The sequence below is a fragment of the Xenia sp. Carnegie-2017 genome, unplaced genomic scaffold, assembly GCF_021976095.1.
Source record: "Xenia sp. Carnegie-2017 unplaced genomic scaffold, XeniaSp_v1 HiC_scaffold_24, whole genome shotgun sequence".
In the NCBI taxonomy this organism is placed as follows: Eukaryota; Metazoa; Cnidaria; class Anthozoa; order Malacalcyonacea; family Xeniidae; genus Xenia; species Xenia sp. Carnegie-2017.
Genome location: NW_025813487.1, coordinates 17,620,743 through 17,636,860, shown reverse-complemented (window position 1 = coordinate 17,636,860; position 16,118 = coordinate 17,620,743). Strand labels below are relative to the sequence as shown.

General features: G+C 36.8%; 4 protein-coding genes across 6 annotated transcripts; 2 read left to right on the top strand and 2 right to left on the bottom strand.

The window, feature by feature from the left end:
* The first annotated feature begins 138 nt into the window (after window positions 1-138).
* Window positions 139-7,847, top strand: LOC124450419 (nuclear pore complex protein Nup85-like). Its single transcript, XM_047001075.1, has 24 exons — window positions 139-273; window positions 374-458; window positions 746-856; window positions 929-986; window positions 1,062-1,167; window positions 1,752-1,821; window positions 1,889-2,010; window positions 2,099-2,185; window positions 3,377-3,424; window positions 3,518-3,634; window positions 3,760-3,797; window positions 3,869-3,968; window positions 4,700-4,803; window positions 4,887-4,970; window positions 5,537-5,608; window positions 5,899-5,949; window positions 6,014-6,114; window positions 6,195-6,280; window positions 6,366-6,397; window positions 6,471-6,571; window positions 7,104-7,203; window positions 7,276-7,327; window positions 7,399-7,551; window positions 7,625-7,847. Exons 1-24 carry the CDS (start codon window positions 247-249, stop codon window positions 7,712-7,714), a joined length of 1,995 nt encoding a protein of 664 aa, XP_046857031.1. The 5' UTR covers window positions 139-246; the 3' UTR covers window positions 7,715-7,847.
* A 31-nt stretch (window positions 7,848-7,878) lies between these two features.
* Window positions 7,879-9,830, top strand: LOC124450424 (GPN-loop GTPase 3-like). Of its 2 annotated transcripts, XR_006949972.1 has the most exons (4): window positions 7,879-8,305; window positions 8,424-8,664; window positions 8,971-9,366; window positions 9,575-9,830. XR_006949972.1 is itself a non-coding variant. In XM_047001080.1 (3 exons), exons 1-3 carry the CDS (start codon window positions 7,984-7,986, stop codon window positions 9,242-9,244), a joined length of 837 nt encoding a protein of 278 aa, XP_046857036.1. In that variant the 5' UTR covers window positions 7,879-7,983; the 3' UTR covers window positions 9,245-9,415. The 2 variants fall into 2 exon arrangements, 1 of the variants encoding a protein (XP_046857036.1); XM_047001080.1 differs by lacking the exon at window positions 9,575-9,830 and having other exon boundaries at window positions 8,971-9,415.
* LOC124450427 (dihydrofolate reductase-like) lies at window positions 9,202-11,748 on the bottom strand. Of its 2 annotated transcripts, XM_047001084.1 has the most exons (6): window positions 11,210-11,748; window positions 11,085-11,134; window positions 10,748-10,853; window positions 10,419-10,542; window positions 9,689-9,798; window positions 9,202-9,591 (listed from the first exon to the last, which is right to left on the bottom strand). In XM_047001084.1, the coding sequence occupies exons 1-5, from the start codon at window positions 11,296-11,298 to the stop codon at window positions 9,712-9,714; spliced, it is 456 nt and encodes a 151-aa protein (XP_046857040.1). In that variant the 5' UTR covers window positions 11,299-11,748; the 3' UTR covers window positions 9,202-9,591; window positions 9,689-9,711. The 2 variants fall into 2 exon arrangements, with proteins under 2 accessions (XP_046857040.1, XP_046857041.1); XM_047001085.1 differs by lacking the exons at window positions 9,202-9,591; window positions 9,689-9,798 and adding an exon at window positions 10,196-10,297.
* On the bottom strand, window positions 11,683-14,271 carry LOC124452284 (ankyrin repeat domain-containing protein 34B-like). The gene is made up of 3 exons (XM_047002863.1): window positions 14,127-14,271; window positions 13,908-13,964; window positions 11,683-13,061 (listed from the first exon to the last, which is right to left on the bottom strand). Exon 3 carries the CDS (start codon window positions 13,042-13,044, stop codon window positions 11,683-11,685), a length of 1,362 nt encoding a protein of 453 aa, XP_046858819.1. The 5' UTR covers window positions 13,045-13,061; window positions 13,908-13,964; window positions 14,127-14,271.
* Window positions 14,272-16,118: the final 1,847 nt, after the last annotated feature.

Here is a 16,118-nt window from a genome sequence, read left to right as displayed (position 1 = left end):
AACCATGAAGCAAGGCAATTCCTTTGAAGGAAGAAATATTGAAATCATTTTTGTGGACTTTGATACTTTGCACTTGAATTTTTTGACAGTCCGAAGTGTATCCGAATATCATCATGGTAGATGGGATCAAGTTGAACTAAATTTTGTAAGATATAAAATTCAAATATGGCGTTGACGAAGGAGTGAACTATTTTATGGAAATTATCATTTCCTCTGTCAACCTGTTGAACATTTGAATGACAGACTATGGAAGAATTAGACATTGTCAGTCGGGTAAGTTCATTAGGCGAAACATATTAAAATGAATACGAAACACGTGTGTATGTTTGTGTGTGTGTCGTGTCTTGAAATACGTTTGTTTGATCGTTGCCAGCCAACCTTTATACCACTTGTTGGAAATGTTTACGCCTCTTGGGGAGGTGAAAATTCTATTTGGGCCTTTGCTGGACAGCCTAAATGTAAGTTACAGCTTTTCTGTTACTCTTTCTTGCAATCTCATTGACACAAGCTATGCAGCTCATTATTTTGTATGTATTGTAGTTATTTCCTAATTGTACAATGTACTGGACTGGAACGATATCTTTATGTAACATGCAATTTTGAAAAAGTGAATTGCTGATTATGTTTAATGTTGTGTTCATACTTGACACATAGGTTGTAGCATATTGTACGAATAGTTCAAATGTTTAATTGCCTTTTTATTTTCTTTGAGTCCAATGATGTAGCATGAAATTCATATCTTTAGTGGAATATGAACGTTTAAATGCATCTCCATCTTCAAACACAATCTACCAAATGAGAATGGACGCTGACTTGCAAAACAAAACAACAAGAAGATTAATCAACGAGACTTATGGTACATGATACCTTTTTCATTCATACGCAGTTTAGGTTTCACAATACCTCAGATCTCATCTATCTGATCTAGCTATATTTCTGGACTTGCAACAACTTGACAAAGCTCCTTCACAAACAAAAAATGCAAGGTAGAATTCCTGACAGTATAATTCATGGATTCAGTTCTTCCAGCAATTGATAATAAGTATATTGTCGTCCCTCAGCCTGGTAACATTCAGCCGCAGATATCGAGCAGTCTTGAGAGCTTGCTTACTTGGATTTAAACAAGATGATCCAAATGCCATGACAGACAATGATGAATATGACCAGGTAATGAAGGGAGGAGGGAGGGATTTCCACAAATGCACAGCAACATTATAGTTGCTTAGGAAAACACCAAAGATATAGGACTATTCACTTGCACTAGTAATGGTATGAACATGCTGAAGAGGTTTGATGTTTTCCTTTGACATACATTTCATAGGAACAAAACCAATCCATCCAATCATTTTGTAGGAATGAAACCAATCCATCCAATCATTTTGTAGGAATGAAACCAATCCATCCAATCATTTTGTAGGAATGAAACCAATCCATCCAATCATTTTGTAGGAATGAAACCAATCCATCCAATCATTTTGTAGGAATGAAACCAATCCATCCAATCATTTTGTAGGAAAGAAACCAATCCATGCAATCATTTTGTAGGAAAGAAACCTATCCATCAAATTATTTTATAGAAAACAAACCTCTCCATCCAATCATTTTGTAAGAACAAAACCAATCCATCCAATCATTTTATAGGAAAGAAACCAATCCATCCAATTATTTTGTAGGAAGAAAACCAATCCATCCAATCATTTTATACAAGTAATTTAATTGCAAAACACGATTGCTAATAACATATTTTATAGATACAACTGCTAAGTTTTATTGAACTGGTCTGGCATCTATGTGAAATCTTGTTGATTGAAAAATTACCAGGTCACTACGCGTCCCTTTGCTAATCCTTTTTTCATGTGCTTCAGATATTAACTGATTCACTATTTAGGCGGTGTTGTATTGCAACATTTACTTGATTGGGTAAAATGGCACTGTCATACGGCTGACAACGTCACGAGGGAAGTTGCTGAATCAGCAAACCCATCAGAATGTCACAATTATTGGCGGGCCGTATGTTGACTAAATATTCATTGTTATTTACGTAAACGTAATGAAAACAGGCAAAGTCAAGGCAGAAAAAAATTTCTTTCTCTTCTAGATTTATTATTTACTGTTTCAAGGACGCATAAAAGAAGCAAGAGAATTGTTATCACAACATCACGACAGAAATCCAGATGGACAAGATGTTCGTAGTCTTTCGAAAATATATATTTAACTTTCTCTTTTTGCGAGGGAAGGGAAAAATTGATCGCGTAACTTAACCGTGAAGATGAAATTAAAATAGCCGAAATCGTTTTAAAGATTGCAAATACCATGGCGAATGGTAAAGATTGCAATTACCATGGTGAATGGTAGAGATTGCAATTACCATGGTGAATGGTAAAGATTGCAAATACCATGGTGAATGGTAAAGATTGCAATTACCGTGGTGAATGGTAGAGATTGCAAATACCATGGCGAATGGTAGAGATTGCAAATACCATGGTGAATGGTAAAGATTGCAAATACCATGGTGAATGGTAGAGATTGCAAATACCATGGTGAATGGTAAAGATTGCAAACACCATGGCGAATGGTAGAGATTGCAAATACCATGGCGAATGGTAGAGATTGCAAATACCATGGTGAATGGTAAAGATTGCAAATACCATGGTGAATGGTAGAGTTGCAAATACCATGGTGAATGGTAAAGATTGCAAATACCATGGCGAATGGTAGAGATTGCAAATACCATGGTGAATGGTAAAGATTGCAAATACCATGGCGAATGGTAGAGATTGCAAATACCATAGTGAATGGTAGAGATGCAATTACCATGGTGAATGGTAGAGATTGCAAATACCATGGTGAATGGTAGAGATTGCAAATACCATGGTGAATGGTAAAGATTGCAATTACCATGGTGAATGGTAAAGATTGCAAATACCATGGCGAATGGTAGAGATTGCAAATACCATGGTGAATGGTAAAGATTGCAAATACCATGGCGAATGGTAGAGATTGCAAATACCATGGTGAATGGTAAAGATTGCAAATACCATGGTGAATGGTAGAGATTGCAAATACCATAGTGAATGGTAGAGATTGCAATTACCATGGTGAATGGTAGAGATTGCAAATACCATGGTGAATGGTAGAGATTGCAAATACCATGGTGAATGGTAAAGATTGCAATTACCATGGTGAATGGTAAAGATTGCAAATACCATGGCGAATGGTAGAGATTGCAAATACCATGGTGAATGGTAGAGATTGCAATACCGATTTTCAGATTAGTCACCACGACAAAGTCTCTATTTTATTAATAGCCGAAATCTTTTTTTTTGCTCGTGCTTAAATTGATAGGAAATGAACACGGGTCGAATTATTTTTTCAGGAATTTGCGATAGTGGATGATCTCTTAAAGAAAATGCCATCGTTTAAGGTGCCTGAATAACAACATCAATAAAATCTAATCAAGTTTTCTGTTAAATCACTCAGAATTATGAGCATCAATATCTGAAATGCCTATTTTCAGTCATTCGTTGGCCATTCTGAGTTTGCGATGAAGTGGAACTATTGGAGGCAGGAATGCCAGAGTAAATGTTCTTTTGGTGATTTGGCGTCTTATCCACAATTACAATTGATTGCACAGGTACACACGGATACATATAGTCGAATCAACCATTGATTACATAGGTACACACGGGTACATATAGTTGAATTAACCATTGCGTCATCATTCTTAGCAAAAACCCTTTTTTCCAAATTGCTTTTAAGATTCTTTGCGGAGATAACAAGGCATTTGTTGAAGTAAAGTAAGGAATGTAGTCATACCATCTGCGCGGTATTTTTGTTAGATTTAAACGCACTTTTTTCTATTGTATAGAGGCATTTGTGAGGATCTATCTTGGTATGAATTGATGGTTGCAAAGCTCCTGTACTCTAACCCTAACATCAAATCGTACGAGCTACAATATCATACAAAGGTATTTTTGATTCTACCCTGTTTTAGGAATGTATATTGCATGTTCGAGCGAGCAAGCATTCCACCATTTCAATGAGGTAGTAGGAAAGAATCATGTCAGATCAGGGCTGGAAAAAGTATCGGAACTTGGGAACGTAGTTTCCAGAAATCTTATAGAGTTGAGATTTTGGCAGAAAATCAATCGGCAGGAACCATTACAACATTTCTAAATCGGTTTATTTAACGTCATAATTGATAGTTAATAATTAAACATGATTCATATTTTTGTTATTTTGGTGATTTCAACAATCGAATTTCACAGAACATTTTTAGCATTTGGCCGTGGTTCCCAGAAAGAAAAAAAACTTTTTCCACCCCTGAGTCAGATATATCGTTAGTTGTGATAAGTTCAAATAAGTTCAAGATTTCTGGACGGGATTTCCAGAGAGGAAAATGTTCCTTGCAATCAGCAACATCAGATAAGTAAAACAAAATAAAACAAATTCCGAAAACGGACATCTCGTTTTCTTGTTATTCAAGATGATACAAGAGTTTGAAACTAAAGATGGTGTAATATTTCGTCTTTATTCCAAAGACATCATCAGACAAATAGTGACATCAAACTCTTGTATTATCTTGAATATCAAGAAAACGAGATGTCCGTTTTCGGGATTCGTTTTATTTTGTTTTACTTAAAATTGTCTGCTTGTCCTGGTCATCAGATAAGTTGTGACATATTTTTATCATTTGTAGTTTTGTATCGATCTTTGTGGAGGAAAGAATTCACTTCAACTGTGGCACATGATTCTCTTAGCAGCAATCGAGTTTGATGTTCATGCTGTCATCAAGATAAGCAGGTAGGGTTAACACGATAAATTTTCAATTTTTGGTCGTTCCATTTGACTTCTCAATCGATTATTGATGTGTATCGTGTTTGAAGCGAATGTTTTGGTAATTGGTGGTTCGTTGCTCATATCGTGGATTTATTTCACCACTGTAATCAACTGGATAACCATCAAACACAGTAAGAATATACCACTTGTTTTCATGCCAAATACAGAGAATCCTTCGACATCCCCCGAGCATCCTCGTAACATTTACTTTCATGGTTTTAGCAAAGCGTTGATTATACGTAACTCTTCACTTGCGAGTTGAGGCTAGACGGAGTGCGTATAATTACCTTTAGTTATTTTAACTATATTGATTCAATTTCATCATCTCAACGATGAAATGCTCAGAGAACGAAGTCCTTTGTAAATTAGAAGATTTAGTTTAAGTGTGGATCCAGGATGATTTTATGGGAGGGTGCTCTAGTTTTTATAAGACGTCGTTTTGTCAGTCTAGTTTGAATTTGGTGGCTCCTTTGAGGGTGTCGTTATGTCATTCACATGTCTGACTTTTTTTGGGTTAGGCTTAAGCCCTGGTAAATGTGTAGTTTGACATTTGTTTTGCTTGCTTGATGTATTGATATTTCGTTGGGGAATTCCCCTCCTTGCACACTTCTAGCCAAGGCTAGGGGGTGCGAACCCCCCTGCACCCCTCCCATAAATCCATCCCTGATATTTTTTAACGAGAGTACTATTCGTGTAGAGGTGTGTATCAAGTTGACTTGAGGGAATTTCTTCTCTTGGAATATGCGTCAAGTCTGATGTCGCACGAAAGGTGATTACTATACAATGAAGTTATAATAGTCAACACAGTAGCGAATCACCAATCAATAGTCAACACAGTAGCGAATCACCAATCAATAGTCAACACAGTAGCGAATCACCAATCAATAGTCAACACAGTAGCCAATCACCAATCAATAGTCAACACAGTAGCCGATCCCCAATCAACAGTCAACACAGTAGCCGATCCCCAATCAATAGTCAACACAGTAGCCGATCCCCAATCAATAGTCAACACAGTAGCCAATCACCAATCAACTCTCATAACATATCTCTTCGTAGTCTTTGGCAAGTTGCTTCGGAATACTTTCTAAGCTGTCCAACCAGTGGAAGGTGAGCGCTTGTTGTAGATAGAACGCATGCGCAGTGAGTATAAAAGTCCGTTCTTTTGAAACAGGCATTACTTGGAAGAGTACATCGAGAGAATACCAATAGAGACGGAAACAAAAGCTTTCAAAGTTTTACATCTTTGTCAAAAAAATGACTTTTCAAAACAAGGTGCAGCTCTCCTCGTGGACACATGAGCGATATTACATAAAGTATTGAAAACGATAGAGAACCTGTCTTTGTTTCTTCAGCTTTAGGCATATGCAGAGAAATGGCCATGACTGCATATCATAATCACAGATTAGGATCAGCTTTATCATGGGCGATTAAAGCCAAGGTAAAAACTCTTCCGGAGCATCAGAATTATTGTAAGAGAAAATACCATTGCAAGTAGAAATGATAAAGATATCATGTCTATTTAGGATCCAGCATTCGCTTCCTTTATTGCAGAAAGGTATGTAAATCGTTTTTTTTTTTCACCCCAAGCACAATTTCTGCATTCAAAGTAATCCCTGTTTTGTTCATAGGTTTATGGACGATTATTTCGACAAAGGAGAATTTCCAAGTTTAGATCTCATCGATAATTTAGGATCGTCAATGCTTCTTTGCGACAAATTAACCTTTCTCGGTACTGCTCGCTTTAAAACATCCGTTAAGATTGATTTAAAATCATCGTTTCTACACGACTCTCGCTTACATTAATCAACTGAGGCAGCCAGTCGTTTTTGTCAAATTGAAACGAGCTAATTTTTATGGCTTATGGAGCGATGTCTTCGTTAACCTTAGATCATTTTACTCATCACACCGAACTTGCCGTGTATATCTCAGTTATACTTAAAAATGTCCTTATTCTGAGCCATAAATGTGTCGTACACAAGGGGGAAGTGTTCACCTTAAATTGACAATTCCAAAGGGCAATATGTGAACGACAGTTTCCCGGGTGGGGTGGGATAGGTTAGTACACAGCGAGCAATATGTGAACGACAGTTTCCGGGTGGGGTGGGATGGGTTAGTACACAGCGAGCAATATGTGAACGACAGTTTCCCGGGTGGGGGTGGGATGGGTTAGTACACAGCGAGCAATATGTATACGACAGTTTCCCGGGTGGGGGTGGGTGAGTTGGTACACAGCTAAGGTAAAATGTTTTTTATATCATCAGGGAAATATCGTGAATTTCATATAATGTATGGCAACGGAGATTTCAGTGATGCTGCCGGCCTTTTGGTGTCTTTATTAACCTCACAACTTGCTCCAAAACGGTAATAACTCAAAAATTCACATTCAAAAGATAATGGAAAGCAACGTATGGAGAACAGTGTATTGTTTTTTAGAATTTGGTTGTCTTTGTTGACAGACGCCTTGCCCCTTTTGGAGCATGACCAGGTTTGGGAGGAGAATCATGACAATATAGTACCTTGTCGTTGATGCATTTATGTCAAATTTCGTTCTTTCAGATCGTTTTCACAACTTCTCAAACCCACGAGCTGATGCGGTGTTTGGAAGAGCTCAGACTATCCTTTAGGTCAGCGGACTATCTTGGAAATACACAGTCGACAATTAATGACGAGATGGAGAAAGGTAGCTTGGAGTCGTCATGGAGTGACAAGGTTATTTATTTTCCCATTTGCTCAACAAACAATCCATCCTGGCAATTCTTACTTATTTTATTGCCTTTTCTAGATTTCAGAGCAAGATAAATTAGGTCTATTTCAACCGATTCGCCTCGCTCTGGCAAGAAATCTTGCTCGCTCTCTTTTGGTGGATGACTGATGAAAAATAACATTTTAGCACTATTTATTCCATCATTGTTTACTGTGTAAAACAATTCGTTGTCATTTTGCATTCTATAATTTTATAAATAGTAAAAGCATGTAAAATGAATAAATCTCTTTTCTGGAACACATTATGTAAGAGACATGAAGTATCGACCCCACATTCATTCAAGATGGCATCCGATGAGCGAAATACCAAATTATCTTATGTTTCATGCTAATTACGTTTTTCCTAAAAAAACAGTCTAGGTGCTGTGCTTTTAAAACATGAGATACGCTCAACTTGTGATAGGACCTGCAGGAAGCGGAAAATCCACGTATTGCAACACCATAGTTCGACATTGTGAGAACATTGGAAGGGTTGTTCACGTGATTAATTTAGATCCCGCAGCGGAATATTTCGACTATCCACTTTACGTAGATACTAGGGAACTTGTCCAACTTGAAGATGTCATGGAGGCAGATGACCTAAAGCTTGGACCCAATGGTGGATTAGTGTTTTGTATGGAATATTTGATCAAGAACATTGAATGGTTAGAGGAACAGTTAGGTTACACTGAAGAGGATTATTTCATCTTTGATTGCCCAGGTATCCCTGCCTATCCATAATTACCTCTTATTGTTGATAACCTCTTAAACAGACCTCTCAATTGGGATGTCTGATTACTCTAAGCCTGTCACCACAATTCATGTTATCTTATTTCTAGGTCAAATAGAGCTTTACTCTCATATACCGATAATGAGACAGTTTGTTGACACTTTACAACAATGGGATATCAGGGTGTGTGCCGTGTTTCTTGTGGATTCAAAGTTTATGGTCAACACAAGCATGTTTTTTTCTGGTGTACTGGCAGCACTTTCCGCTATGGTGCAGTTGGAGGTACCTCATATTAATGTTATGTCGAAGATGGACCTGCTTAGCAAGGACCAAGCAGAAAATATTGAAAGGTTATAGTCTTGTTTTCTCATGATAGAAACTGTATAAACCTCCGTTCTTTGAGATAAACATTTGAAAAAAGTATAAAACTTCAAGAAGCAAAAGTAAAAATGCATTTCATCATGTAAACACATGATTAAACAAATACCTATACACCTCTCAACACACCTAATGAACCAACAGGCACATGTCCCAAAAACACTTGATTAACCAAGCGATACATGTCTCCAACACACTATTATTAAGTATATTTTTCAAGTCCCAAAGTTCGTATGCATTAAGTTCGTATGCTTAATAAACTCTTTAATTCCTTGTAGATTTCTTGACCCAAATCCAAAAGTCATAATGGATGAAAGTGGAGCATGGCAGAACAAAAAGCATGAAAAACTAAACAATGCCCTTGCTGATGTCATTGAAAACTTCAGTATGGTTCAGTTTATACCATTGAATAGGACAGAGGAAGAGTCAATTGAACATTTGCTTGTACAAATTGATAATGCCATACAATATGGAGAAGATTTGGAAGTTAAAGAAAAAGATGCATTTGATTACGAAGACAAAGAATTTTCGTGGAATAATGATGAAAATTGATTTTCAGTGATTTTGCACCTTTGGAATAGTCACATAACAGTGAGGGGGTGTTGGTTTTTTAAACCTCCTCCCTCATCTTCCCCACTTTCAATATTGTGTGGTAAAAGACCGGCATTATCATGGTATAATCATATTAACTTCATAGTAGAGAATTTTTTCTGACATTCAAAATGTCTCATATAGTTCTTTCCATACATCTTTTCACTAGCAAGTTTTTAAGACACCTTCCACACACGTACATGCTATCTTACTTTCATTCTTCACCATTCTTGGTTTTCTTTTCATATACAAAATACTGAAATTTGACTCCATTTTCTTCTTGCATTTCAGAAGGAACAGTTGGATCACTACAGGAATGCATGAAAAAAAATCTAAATCTAGTACCTTTAACATATCATGGGACCTTTCACGTTTCATGCCAAGAACTGTCTTAATAACACTTACTTTACAAGTTTAAAATTTCTTTGTCAAATTCGATAAAATACATCACATTCTACATCAATATGAACTTCAGTCAAGTATATTCTATGAAGATTGTCTGATACCATTGCTTCCTGAGAGGAATAAAATGAATGAAGTGATGCTATCACTTTACTGTTTTATAGTACAGGCAATGACCATCTACATGAGCTATTCCTAATGTAAAGAATTCAATATGACAGATAAAGTTGAGCTGCTATTTGTGTCCCCAATTCACCTTACAGATTATCTAATGTTGTTTCATTGAATCTTAGTGGAAACTCTTATGAAAGAAAGCGAAAAAAGTCTAATTATCTCACTGCAGTCAATGAAAAAACAGGCCATAACTACATATTGTATACATAATGTATATAACTAGGAAGGTGCTCACAGGAGCCCAGACAAATTAACTATGGTACACGTGGAATTTTTCAGCTGGAGAGCTCTTGTATACGAATCCATTCAATTGATAGAGTTTGGTTGCTGACACAAGCCTCCTGATAATTTTCAGCACAGATACATGCTCATCCTAGCATGCACATTGGAACTTCTTGACTTTTTACCCTGGGTAGGATGATGTGGGAAATCTAGTGCCTAGGGGAAAAATCCCTCCACAGATACAGACAGGAAGTTCAACATATAAGTGAAAACTTAATATGTGAGAAATACTTAATTGGCTAGCAGGCTAACACTTACTAGGAAATCAATGGTTTACCTTATAAACACCATGTCCTCCAACAATAAACAAACTTTCTATGCTTTCCACATAGGGAGCTTGAGATAAAGCATCTAATGCAGTTGCCAAGTCTGGATAGAGCAAAACATTGTCTGGAGCTTCACTGAATCACACAAAAATATTAGGAGATAAGTTATCATGCCTTTTTATATACTCAATTGCATTGCCAGCATGCAAATTTGGTCCTGATAAGTAAATTTTTCTGTGTTCGGTAATTATGAAAACAATAGATTTCTAAATGAATCATGATGTACCATTAAAATTTACATAACAGAACCAAAACCAGCAAGATATGCTGTTGTGTTTACCTCATTGTTTTGCTTAGTATGACATTCAATCGGCCTGCCATTGGTCGATATTTTGTAGGAATACTTTCCCAAGTCTTTCGACCCATAATTACTGCATTTTGTTTTCCTGCATACAAACCATAATATGGTACCAATTATCACAGGAAGTAGTAAAATTTGATTCAAAATTTCATAAAAGATATGATTTAGACATGAAAGATAGGGTTTCGATAAGAGGAAGAAGTATGGGAAGAGATGTAGCGTTGTGAAGGAAATAGGGTGCAGAGGAAAGATAGGGATGTGAAGGAAAGATGGGGTTGTGGAAAGATGTAGTAATGTAAAGGAGAGATGTAGCTACCTTCATGCTTGACATCCGTTGTAATTCTTGAAAAATACTTCATCTCCGATCTAAATACGTACAATTACAATAATCCAATATAAGTCATTAACACTACAAAAAACAATCGACAATCATTTTCATACTTTAAACGCCAAGGTAATTTTCCATCTTTTCCAATTCCTCTATTTTTGCTGGACATTGCAGCAATGCAACTAATTTTTCTTCCCGCCATTTTATTTCAAGCAGAATTTGAGTTAATTCAAATTATTTAAGTTATCGTTAATTTATGTAGTGCATAATTTATGTATAGGAGAGAGAACGATAATGAGAGAACAATAGAATAGAACAATGGCAAAATAAGTAAAATGTTTTTGACGTCAGCTAGGAGTTTCCCAATAGTAAAATCAGCTAATGTCAGTTTACGCGAGAGTAAAACAGCTAAAAATGAAGTAAAATCACATAAGCTAACTCTTGCTAACATAATCTGTCAATATGATCGTAGGAATTGGTGACTGACAGTCATCTCGTTGGTTCTCACAAGACATTTTCCCCCGATCAAAAGTAGCCGCAATTGAACTCGGGAAATGTTCTCCATCAGAGGATGATGTCACGTTTTCTACTGATGATGACGTAATGCTTCGAAATACTGCAGGCACAATGATGGCATCATCGAAATTCTCGTCTTTCCGGAATTGTCACATGACTCGTGACTTCCACTCGCGGTGGAGGATGGCCATGCCAAGGCAATACTAATCGCCTTTCTTGAAGAACTGGGTGAACGAGAAGGACTTTCTGTTTTACCGTCGGTAACATTCGAGATGATAAACGAATGAGCTGGAGGTAGACTCATTGATCGCAAACGATCGGGGACCAACAATTCATTCGAAGCTTCCATATTCTGGTTTGTCTCGGAGTCGTCAAACATTTCGTCATTCGATTTGTCAGAATGGTCGAATGATGAATTTGAAAACATATCATCCATTGTTAATGCAAGGTGTTGTTCTCTGCGAAAGGATCCGTTTCTTCTCTTTGTCGATCCAAGCAAACTTCCCGTACTGCGACGACGAAACAAAAGACCAGAAAAATCATATTCTAACAATTTCAGATTTTCCTCGTTAACTTTCATCTCCGATTTTAATTCCTTTCTCACGCTCTCAACCTTGAAAACTGTCTTGCATAAATCACAGAGATGAATGTTTTCTTGCAAATCAGCGAGGTCGCTGGATGGAGTAGGATTTGCGGTCAGTTTGGGCGACTCTACGTTACTATTCATATCAATACTCAAGGTATGCTTTGGTGCATCGTGTGGTAAACTGGAAGGTTTAGGATGAGCAAAGGAAGAATCTTGATCTCTCTTGTGGAGAACTCTTAAATTTGGTGCGCTGTACATTTGTCTCGACTTTGAAAATTCCTTTCGACTTTTGATCGGCGATTTTGATCTCTTCGTCTGCTTGTTCTTAGTCTTCTCTCGTCTGTCACCTTGACCTTCTGCTTTATCGAGCCCTCTTGTTCCACGCGTGTCTCCCACGACATACGATCTTGCTTTCTTACATGATTCAACCATTTTTTCAACAGCATGCAGATCTTTTTGCTGAATTGCATAGTCAAAAGCACATTTACCACTGCGGTCCTGCGACCAGGGATCAGCGCCTGCGTTGAGAAGATCATAGAAGATTGATAGCCGCGTTATCACAGAATATATCAATGGTGTTCTTCCACTTGCGTCAGCAGCATTTACATCAGCTCCAGCAGTAATAAGATACTTAAAAACCTTTCTATAAGTTTCGCTACGACTATGGGATGCGTTTCTCAAAGACGAGGATAAGATCAACAAAGGAGTTTGTTCATGACTGTTACGGCTATCCACATGAACGCCCCCTTCGATCAGTAATCGAACCAGACGAAATTTATTCATTCTAACCGCGTTGAAAAGTTTATCTTCTGGCTTACTGACGCACTCTTTTGTAACTGTCGACATCGTTTAGTTGTGATGTCCTACGAAAAAAAAGTATTATGATAAAATCCTGCACTTTATCACCCATAAAAATTGATAAAAATCAGCAATTTTACATCGAGAGCAGGGAGAAGAGACGGCAACGACGGTAGCTATGAGCTGCAAAATTCTTCGCCCTAAATGTTTAAACATTTTCGCACGTGCGAGTTTAATTTCGATTTCAAAGAAAACAAATATACATTTGTTTTCATCATAAAATGAAACAGCAATATTAACATTAATGCATGAATGCATATTATGCAAACTGTAAACATGATTAAAAATTGTTTTAACGAGGAAAACGCGACGATTTTCTTCATGCAAACGACTTCTTGCAACGAATGGCAGGTGTGTGTATTTAGACTCGTGTTTTCCCACACGGAGCGTTTCGTTTGACTACAGAGAGATCGCATGGCAAAACTTTAATATCTTGTTGGAGACAATTCACTAAAACTTCGCTCACCCAGTGTTTCAATCAACTCCAGTCGACAAAAAGACAATGAATGAAAAACAACTATCGAAACATAGGAAAACAAACTCCACAACTAACCATGCGCGCCTAATGCGCCACATATCAAAATGATGATCATGAAATTTTTATTGAAATTATTTTTTTGAGATGCATTAAAAACATCGAAATTATTTTCTCTGATACATCCAAAATACAAACGCCCGAAACGTACAACCATTTCATAAGGAAATGCAGTTTGAGAGAGGAAAAAAATATATGCGAAAAACACTTAGGTATAATAGCTTGTTGGATTAGGCAAGCAATCTGTTTAAGTCTGTTGTCGTATAAAACCCCAAGAAAAAAAACATTGAGTTGCTTTAGGTGAAATACTATTTACCTTATACAAAGCCACGATCCGCTATCTGTATATATTCTTGATTGAGAAAATCTCCCGCTGCAAAAAGTATAAATTGTTATTAAAAGGACGAACACATTTGGCCTCAGAAAGACCTTAACAATTTATAGACGATCAAGCGAACTCAAAAACAAATTCAAAATAACTGCTATTAAAATTGCCTCTTTTAGACCATATGAATATATGAAATGTTATACATACACAAAAGCTTTCGAGAATAAATCTTTAGACCTGACTATCATATAAAATATGCATCAATGAGACTATACTGCTGAACCTTTTCTTCCAAACTGAAATTCCTCCTTCTTCAAAACTTGCGCTCACGTTTCAGTAGATACATACAAGAAGAAAAAAAGCAAGTTTTCCGAGAATTCCTTTGAATTAACTAATCATGCATTGATCGTAAACGAATGTTCCAAATTTCCAACATGAACTGTGTTTTGGAGCATTTGCATATCATGAAATGAGCTCGACACTATATGCATAACTCAAAACTCCCACACAAAAAACATGCATAAAGTAAAATATTAGCACGCAAACAGTGAACGCGGCTGTCCTTTAATAAGCAAACACATCTGTTAATCCTACAGTTAAGTCTGAAACACTCTTTTCCTAGGCCATCTTTATTTTAAACCTTTCGAAAGAATCGAAAATCGAAGGAGCGGAGGAAAGACTCGAAGAGAATTATTCCGTTGTACTATAAATACAGCGACATTTTTATCAATAGAAATTAACTTGATGACAAAAGGCATCAGAAGGAAAAAAAATTCTCATATCCTCACGAGAGTGGGAAGAAATTCCAAGCGATAACCGAACGATAAAAATCTGTCATTTTGAAAAACAGTACATAACGTTGACGAGCGATCCAAGAATATGAAAATTCATAGCTTTATCTCGGGACAAGTTTTATAATCTCTCCAGCGAAATATTGTGTAGTAATAAGTTTCATACTGCCATAGTATATGCACCTACTTGTGAGGACTGAGGAGCTACCGCGTTTCCTCTGCTATTGCGTACGCATGTATGCCCTTTGGTGGTACGTATGGCAAACTTCTGAAGGACTTGAAGACTTGAAAAACAATGCTATCCAGGAAATTATGTTTGATGAGATGGATATAGGTGAACAAACAGGAATCACTAGATAGAGGTGGATTGACTGGGGGGTGCATAAGGGTGTACACCCCTCCTAACCTTGGTTAGAGGGGACTCAAAGAGGGGTGTCAATATACCAACAAATATTTATATGCTCATTTAATATAAACGACAAGTTTTTTGAAAATAGACATGTTTCGACATCTCATGATGCCATCTTCAGTATGAGTGAAATAATAAGTGATACATGGTTTATATAAAAGTCACTTATTATTTCACTTATACTGAAGATGGCATCATGAGATGTCGAAACATGTCTATTTTCAAAAAACTTGTCTTTTATATTAAATGCGCATTAGCAATAGTGCTTTTACGAAATTATGGAAATATTTATATACCTAACAAACAATCCAAGATCGACCTTGCCTTGGGTACAATATTTCAAGCCTTACTATCATTAGCTTAAACTTCTTTCCTTGCTACCTTTACCGCATCCTGTAAGCCAACGTTTTACATATTTGTGACAATGGATTTAAATCATTTTGTGTACAGCACACAAAGTCAGTGCTGTAGAAGTGGGGCGCTTGGGGAGGAGCCCCTCTATCTTCGAAATGGGTAATTTTTCATAATTTCATGGCTTCAGCTTCGTCAAGAGAGCCCCCCCACCTGATAAATTTAGTTCTACAGCACTGCACAAAGTCGTCAACTAGCGAGTAAAAACTTAATAATATAATAGCGAAACAAGAATCATAACAAGGCATTGACGAGATGATAAAATGAAAAATAATTATAATTATCGATTTCAAATTGTGCGTTTCACTGACATAAACTTTTGAAAAAAAAACATTCTTCATTAGAATGACAGCGAAAATAACTTGCTATAAGATAATCATAGACAATTTGCTAACCAAAAGGGGGGAGGGAGTTAAATCGGATGAAAATTATATCCCCCCTGAACTTTCAATTTTTGTTATGTAATTAAAAATTAAAGCACGTTGACTCATCACAATATGTTCATCATACGATTTTAGGAAATGAAAAGTTGTTTTCAGCGTGACCAGAATACGTGACAATGGAGAATGGATTCTGACAGTGAAACTA